Source organism: Sinocyclocheilus rhinocerous, unplaced genomic scaffold, assembly GCF_001515625.1.
Source record: "Sinocyclocheilus rhinocerous isolate Xijiao unplaced genomic scaffold, SAMN03320098_v1.1 scaffold2561, whole genome shotgun sequence".
Classification (NCBI taxonomy): Eukaryota; Metazoa; Chordata; class Actinopteri; order Cypriniformes; family Cyprinidae; genus Sinocyclocheilus; species Sinocyclocheilus rhinocerous.
Genome location: NW_015660886.1, coordinates 404,953 through 412,885, shown reverse-complemented (window position 1 = coordinate 412,885; position 7,933 = coordinate 404,953). Strand labels below are relative to the sequence as shown.

The following is a 7,933-nucleotide window of genomic DNA, read 5'->3' as shown; positions in this document are numbered from 1 at the left end:
GGTGACTCTCTAAAATATCAAGAGTGAAAAATAGACACCCATGCACACACAATGTTTGATTGTAATGATAATGCAAAACCTGATATTTATCTAACCAAAAATATCTAAACCTTGACAAAGTAGTTTTAGAATGTCTGAATATATATCTAAAAGCAAAACCTAATAAAATGAAGAGTGTCTAAAAAACAATGGGAATCCATTTATTGAAAAATAATAATTAAATAAAAATACATTAATTCTTGTGGGGAAAGATAGCTAATTAAACCTCTATAAACATTGCATAATATCTTAAAATCCCCTCAAAATTCTAAATAATAATTAAAAAAATATTATTGAACAAAAATTTATTAAATTGATTTTCCTGAAAAAAAAAAAAAGAAGTTACATTTCATGGCTTCAGTCACTTTTGACCGCGAAGGAGCCAAGTGTAACTCCCAAACAAAGAGGACCAGAGGGGTAAAAATGCTTGAATTTCGAATAAATAAAAAAATAAAAATCCACATTCGAATGTAAAAACGTTGCATTTGGATTTTAGGTGTTCGTCAGGCTGCCTCATCAGCGGCGCACGAGATGCGATGACGATGCAAGTGTCGTTGCATTTGAATGTTTTTCTTATTCTATCCAGCTGAAGCCACTAGATGGCGCTGCTGCGTTGTTCATTCAATATATTGCAGGAAAAAGAGAACATCAATGCGGAGAAGATCTTGTTTATACAGAACACATATTTATCACATTTTCTAGAGGGACATCTATCACCGCTGCACTCGCGTCTCGCACAAGAGAGCCGCATGTTTAGAAAGCCATGTAAAGCTCAACTTTTACAAAAACATGTCTCAAAACTTTATGGCGGCTTTTCCGCATCCCACTGCATCTCGTGTTTTTAAATGAAAACGTACTCTTTGTGATTGGTTTTCGGTCATTTGTATTAAACTATACATACTTACACGACGCCGTTTTGTTTCTAATTGTTTAAGCAACTTAATTACATATGGTTTATAAACACAATTTTTAACATTATGTACTTTTCTTAAAGGGAGTCGTGTTATTTTATTGCTTTGAATAAACGTGCATCAGTGATATTTTGCTCGATGCGCCCTCTTGTGGCCTCAGGAGAGAAGCCAAACGCGTTTTTCCCTTTAACTGAAATCATGCCTTTTAAATTGGTTTAATGGTAAAAAATGGTTTATTCGCAAATGTTTTACGCGACGTTACAATTTCGCACACAAGTTAGATTCGCAGCTAGTGAAGGCATTTATAATGCTCATATAATTTATAGGAGCGTCTCCGCGGTCATGTGACAGGAACTGACCCACGAGCACTTTGGCGGCGGGGTTGTCGACGCCGATGGCCTTCAGGATGGTGGCTCCGTCGTTGGTGACGGTCACGCTGCTGTCCCGGCCGCCGCCCAGCAGGATCTTGTCCTGTGAGGTCAGAGGTCAGAGGTCAGTGATCAGGGTCACTGTGATGAGCGTGTGTGTGCGTGCGAGTCGTACCATGCCCTTGGGCCCCAGAGTGCTCTTCACCAGATCCCCGATTGCGATGGCGCCGATGAAGGACGACTGCGACACACAGAGACACAGTCAGACGGATGAGGGGTCATGAAGCAGCTCTAGAGAGCGAGCATCACTCACCAGACGCGCCGTCTCTGCCTTCTCCTCATCCGCTCCGTGACTGAAGATGCTGACGGGGGCCATCGATAGAGACGCCTGCAGCAGCAGCAAAGCAGATAGTCTCAACACCAACATGGGCATTTTCAATGACCTATTCTATTTAACATGCGTTACACATGTATGATTGGACTGATATGAGCAATATGAATCTGTGTCTACAGAAAACAGTACGAACTTTAATAATAACTGATAACTCAGGAAACTATTATGAAGAAACTAGCTTATAGATTTGGCATTTATCATTACTTTGTTCATCTCTTGAGAAATATATGAGAAAGCTTTCTAGACACAGCGTTTGCTTGAGATTTGACAAAACAGTAGGGCAATATTAATAATAAAGTTACACTATTATTAAGAGTTACATTGATATTATTTTCACACTAACACTAGACAAAATCACATTACATTCATAATATCTTAATTTGATGTTGTAATTTGAATAAGCCTGCAATAATAAATTAATATTGTTGTTATTCTAATAAAACACACCATATTTCGACTCCATCCAGAGCACAATAACGTTACCGGAATAATTAGATTATCTCACTAATCCTACCATCATGTGAATACTTAGCTGTGTTATGATATACTAATTAAACCTCATATTCAAAGCACACTACCATCCTCTGCACAACTCTCCGTGTAGTAATAATAATAATAATGAGTTTATAATGTTAATGACTCCGCCCTCCTCAGAACACACTAGAAGCTCATTGTTGAGGCGCGTGGAGCGCACAAAGCCTGGCTCTCCGCCGGAATACAGCGCGGATCTCGCTACAGAGTCACACACACACATACACGCGTCTCTCGCTCATTACACACTCATTAAAACACGATTCAAACACTTCAGCGCTCACCATGATGATCACACGATGCGCTGAAGAGACGAGCACGCCGCCGGAAGAACGGACTAGAGAGAGAAGCGCGACAGACCAACCGCTTCCTGTGACGCGTTTCCGCACGAACACTCTTCAACTTAAGAGTCCCTGCAGTGCGCGATAAACACGAATTAAACTAGTAATACAAAATAATATCCCGCTAAGCTAATAATTACTAAATAAACCTACTCACGATATTAGTTTGTTAAATTGCGGAACTTTACACAAATGCAGCACACTTTGGTGTCCCGTGACTTTTATCTACGCATTAGACGCACCGTCTTTTTTTTAATGTAACGTTAAGTTAGCAACGATTAGCTTTGTTTGAAAAACTAGCATCTAACATATAAAGATAAAGTAGCTAGTTTAGTAAGCTAGAAACCTAAGTTTGATTGGTTCTCAACTGTATCCAACAATTAAAACCAAACATCAGTGTCATAATTTGGACCCAAACTATTTTTATAGTAGCTAAATATTTACCATATTTTAATAATTTAAAAATTTTCATTCCATTTTTTCAATTTGCACACATGATGCGCAACCATTCAATCCTGTTGCCAATATTATATATATATATAGAGAGAGTGAAAGTTTTAAAAATGTATATAAAATAATAATTCATGGGGAAATATAAGTAATCCGTAACCAACATTTGGTCCCAAAATAACCTGAACTATTATATTTGGTTGTGAGTTTTTTCAGTGATTCTTGCTAAAAATAAATAATAATAAAATCATACAAACCCATGTTTCATAACGTGTTGTAGCTCATATAATATTGACTTTGAGGTTAATGATCAACATTCTGTGAAGCTGAAGCACCTGCTTTCACTGACCACTAAACATCATCTGCAGTGGCTCTGGCTTGTAGCTTAGTTTTTCACGGCAGCAGATATTAAATGTCATGTTGTGTGTGCTTGTAGTTGAGCTGCTGCCTGCTGCACTACATTACCCACAATGCAGCTGTGCAGGTGGCGGTTTCACCTGTTTGTCCAGGTAGAGGAGGAAGGAGCGAGCGCACAGAGAGCAGCAGAGCAGAGCAGAGCAGACTCATGGAGCCAGAGGATCCTCGGGACGACTCCTTCGACTTCCTCTTCAAGATCATCCTCATTGGGGACTCCAACGTGGGCAAGACCAGCCTGGTGCAGAGCTTCAAGAGCGGCCTGTTCTCCGAGGCGCAGCAGAACACCATCGGCGTGGACTTCACCGTGCGCACGCTCCGCATCGACGGCCGCAGAGTGAAGGTCAGAGGTCACCGCCGTTTAAAACCAAGCGCTCAGTGTGATTCTGACACCGAACCGGTTCAGGCAGCAGAACCGGATCAGCAGGTCTGTCCTCTATAGACGCTCAAACAGGAAGTGCTGATCCAGATAAACACACGCTGCTTCCTGCTTCACAGATAAACATGCACTTTGTGTTTGTTTATGTGTGTGTGTGAGATGAATCTACATGAAGCTGACGTGTAACAAGAGTAACGTCTGACAAACGCAATTTAACAGAGTTCTTCACTTGCTATACTATATTTACAATACTAAAATACATTTCATATATATGTTCAGTAAGCAGTATGTTATACTTAGTAGCAGACAGTATGCAGTGCACACTATTCAGCAGGCAGTGTGTAGAATACATTGTTCAATATGCAGTATGTAGTAGTGTTAAATAGTCAGTGTACAGCGGATGTAGTGTACTGCTCTCATGCCTATGTAGTGTTCAGTAGTGTATATTAGTCATTGTATATACTCAGCAGTAGGCAGAATGAAGTGTACAATGTTCAGTGTACACTGAGCACGAGTCAGTACGCAGTATTCAACATACAACAAGCAGAAGGCAGTATGTATGTATGCAGTGTTTAATAAACAGTTTACGGGGTTCAACACACTGTATACAGTGTACAATATGCAGTATTTAGTATGCAGTGTACACTGTTCAATAGGCAGTGAACAGTGTTCAGTATGCAGTATTTAGTATACAGTATGCAGTGCAGTGTTCAGTATGCAGTGTACACTGTTCAATAGGCAGTGAACAGTGTTCAGTATGCAGTATTTAGTATACAGTGCAGTGTTCAGTATGCCGTATTCAGTATACAGTGCAGTGTTCAGTATGCAGTGTACACTGTTCAATAGGCAGTGAACAGTGTTCAGTATGCAGTATTGCTGTATTAGAAACACCCTCACAGGAGCGTTAACAATTTTTTTGTAATTTGATGCAAATGTAGGCTAATATAAAACAAAGTATAGTGTTATAAATGTACTTACTAAAAAGAAGTATAGGAAACTTGGGTCCATATGTGGTGTTTAGTATGCAGAATTAAATGTAGTGTTCAATAGGCAGTATGAAGTGTTTAGTATGCAGTGTAGTGTTCAATAGGCAGTATGCAGTGTTTAGTATGCAGTGTAGGGTCAAATCTGCATGCAGTATAGAGTGTTCAGTAGGCAATATGCAGTGTACAGTATGCAGTATGTTTAGTACGCAATATGCAGTGTACAGAGTTCAGTAGATAGTATGCAGTGTGCTTGTCATACTCTGCGGTTGGCTTGTCATTATTGCAATATTGTGGTTATCATGACAGCCTTATTTATTATGCAGTATGCAGTGTTTAGTATACAGTATGAAATGTAGTGTTCAATAGGCAGTATGCAGTGTTTAGTACCCAATATGCAGTGTTTAGTACACAGTGTGCAGTTTAGTATGCAGTATGAAATGTAGTGTTCGGTAGGCAGTATGCAGTATTTAGTATGCAGTGTAGTGTTCAGTAGGCAGAATGTTTAGTACACAGTGTGTAGTGTTCAGTGTTGAATATGCAGTCAGCCGTTGCCAAAGGCAATAGAAGGCAAGCCAGCAACCTTTAGCCAAAAAAGTGTAATGCTAAAGCTAACGCTTCCAGTTCTGGAAATGAGACCAGAGGCAGTTTTCTTTGAATGGATGTCGATGGAGGAGAGGCTTCACTACGCTGAATAAACAGCTTTTCAGAGGAAACAGCATATCATTTAATGAATTGACAGCCTATCGGCTAATCTCCAACATGTTTTACACTAAACAATGCTTTTGGATTTAACTATTTTTAGTTTACCACAAAAAAAAATGCTGTTTTATAAGAGAAGTCACTGACTTTTTGCGACAGGTAAGATTCAGTTTACAGCACTCTCATTAATTCCTATAGGATCCATGAACAGCGACTGAGTGTCGCACAACTCTGACTGAAATTCAATGACGTCAAGGCTGTAATGTGATTGGTTATTAAGGCACACGTGATCCGAGTTAGCCGTTACGCTTTCTCCAATAGTAAGTAATACAGACCCCCTCATCTCCTTACAGTAAGACAATCTCTGGCCGTTGCTGCTCTCACTGGTGCGAGTGCTGTTGAGCACACAGGTGTGTTTCTGTGATCTCCAGTGATCAGTGTGTGTGTGTGTGTGTGTGCAGATGCAGGTGTGGGACACGGCGGGACAGGAGCGCTTCCGCACCATCACGCAGAGCTACTACCGCAGCGCTCACGGGGCCATGATCGCCTATGACATCAGCCGCAGGGACACCTTCGACTCCACGCTCCGCTGGCTCCACGAGCTGCAGCGCTTCGGGGCCGCCAACGTGCTCACCGCGCTCATAGGTGACCATCTCTGAAACACTGCCAGTACCTTTACATGGACAACAATATTCCCATTAAGACAATACTCTGATTAAGACAATATTCCCATTAAGACAATACTCTGATTAAGACAATATTCCCATTAAGACAATACTCTGATTAAGACAATATTCCCATTAAGACAATACTCCGATTAAGACAATATTCCCTTTAAGACAATATTCCCTTTAAGACAATACTCCGATTAAGACTATATTCCCTTTAAGACAATATTCCCTTTAAGACAATACTCTGATTAAGACAATATTCCCATTAAGACAATACTCTGATTAAGACTGTATCATGTAAACAGAGGTTTCTGATTACTTAATCCGGCTAAAGTCATACTCGAAGTAAACAGATCAAATTAAGACGTGGAGTATTCCTATTTTAGTCGCATTATTGAAGTGCAGTATAGACATGTACACACTTAAATCACATTATTACCGTCGTGTAGGACTTTTCGCCGCATTTTGTGACAGGACACACACACGTCAACCGTTTGATGGCAAACAAAAGAGCATGGCTTCAACAAGACCGTCGTCTGTTTGCACGTATAGCACGCCAAATAATTAACTGCACTTGAAGCTTTCATAAAATTAAAAATGAAACACCCAGAACTGTATATGGCACCATAACGAAGACGAACTGTTGAAATGAGAAATTCTGGAGGGGGCGTAATGACGTGTGCCATTAATCGATCTATGCATTATAACATGTAAAATCGGGAACATGAAAGGAATATTCTAAAAGCAGCTCATGTAAACACCTTAATCATGATATTGTCTTATTCAGAATAAGGTAAATAATCAGATTACTGATGTCCATGTAAACATAGTCTGATTATGTTTCTAAAGCTCTTCTCCGTCTCCTCAGGTAACAAGCGCGACCTGGAGGCGGAGCGGCAGGTGCCGTTCTCAGACGCCTGTAAGCTAGCGGAGGAGCAGGGCATGCTAGCGGCTCTGGAGACGTCAGCGCGGGAGAAGCGGAGCGTGGAGGAGGCGTTCGTCATGATGGCGCGGCAGCTGCTGCAGCAGAACGGCCTGAGCGTCACGCCGGACGCTGACACACACGTGCTGCTGCGCACTAACTCTCGCGCCGTCGTCAGCGGGCCGTTGCTAGCAGAGCGCCAGAAGCAGCAGCCCTGCCAGTGCTGAACGCAACACAAGGGGCCGTTCACTACAGTGCGCTGCTTTACATTCTTTCTCTATGAATACATACTATGACTGGTGCATCGCGTCTTGCACATGAGCGTCGCGTCTTATTTTTGCCTTTATTAGGACAAGAAGTGAGGTGGGACAGGGGGGGGGATCGGGAAAGGTTCGGGATTCAAACGTCAGAGCGTAGCCTTTTTTAAAGAATTTAAACTTTTACACACAGCGGACCAATCAGAAGACCCTGGAGGCGGAGCAAGCGTTGCAAGCTTTTGTTTACAGGAGCAGGTTGGCATGGCAACTGTTTTATTTGACGGCAACATGGCAGAGGAGTTTTTTCGAAACCATTGCTGACGTCGCGTCTCGCGTTTTACATGTGTTCTGGGTGAACAGCCCCTTACAGTGTTTCTGCTCGCATGTTTCCTGTGAATAAATGAAGTCACTGCCGTCAACACTGAAGAAAACAATCCCAATACATCTGAAGAGTTTCTATAAGTGCATTAATAACTATTAAAAATCACTATTTATTGAACATCAGTGTATTTTGCTGTAGTGTGCAAGAGTTGGAATATTATAAATGTGATTTCATTTACTGTTTATACAG

General features: G+C 41.2%; 2 protein-coding genes across 2 annotated transcripts in view; one reads left to right on the top strand and one right to left on the bottom strand.

Moving 5' to 3' along the window:
* The window catches only part of cct2 (chaperonin containing TCP1, subunit 2 (beta)), an 11,616-nt gene extending 8,981 nt beyond the window's left edge, over window positions 1–2,635 (bottom strand). Inside the window, exons 1-4 of the mRNA XM_016535172.1 lie at window positions 2,528–2,635; window positions 1,632–1,706; window positions 1,494–1,559; window positions 1,310–1,421 (exon numbers count right to left, since the gene is read on the bottom strand). Coding sequence (XP_016390658.1) covers window positions 1,310–1,421; window positions 1,494–1,559; window positions 1,632–1,706; window positions 2,528–2,530 — 256 coding nt within the window. The 5' untranslated portion in view covers window positions 2,531–2,635. The remainder of the gene's footprint in view (window positions 1–1,309; window positions 1,422–1,493; window positions 1,560–1,631; window positions 1,707–2,527) is intronic.
* Window positions 2,636–3,302: 667 nt separating this feature from the next.
* Window positions 3,303–7,582, top strand: LOC107725800 (ras-related protein Rab-19). The gene is made up of 3 exons (XM_016535204.1): window positions 3,303–3,791; window positions 5,974–6,157; window positions 7,052–7,582. The coding sequence occupies exons 1-3, from the start codon at window positions 3,600–3,602 to the stop codon at window positions 7,330–7,332; spliced, it is 657 nt and encodes a 218-aa protein (XP_016390690.1). The 5' UTR covers window positions 3,303–3,599; the 3' UTR covers window positions 7,333–7,582.
* Window positions 7,583–7,933: the final 351 nt, after the last annotated feature.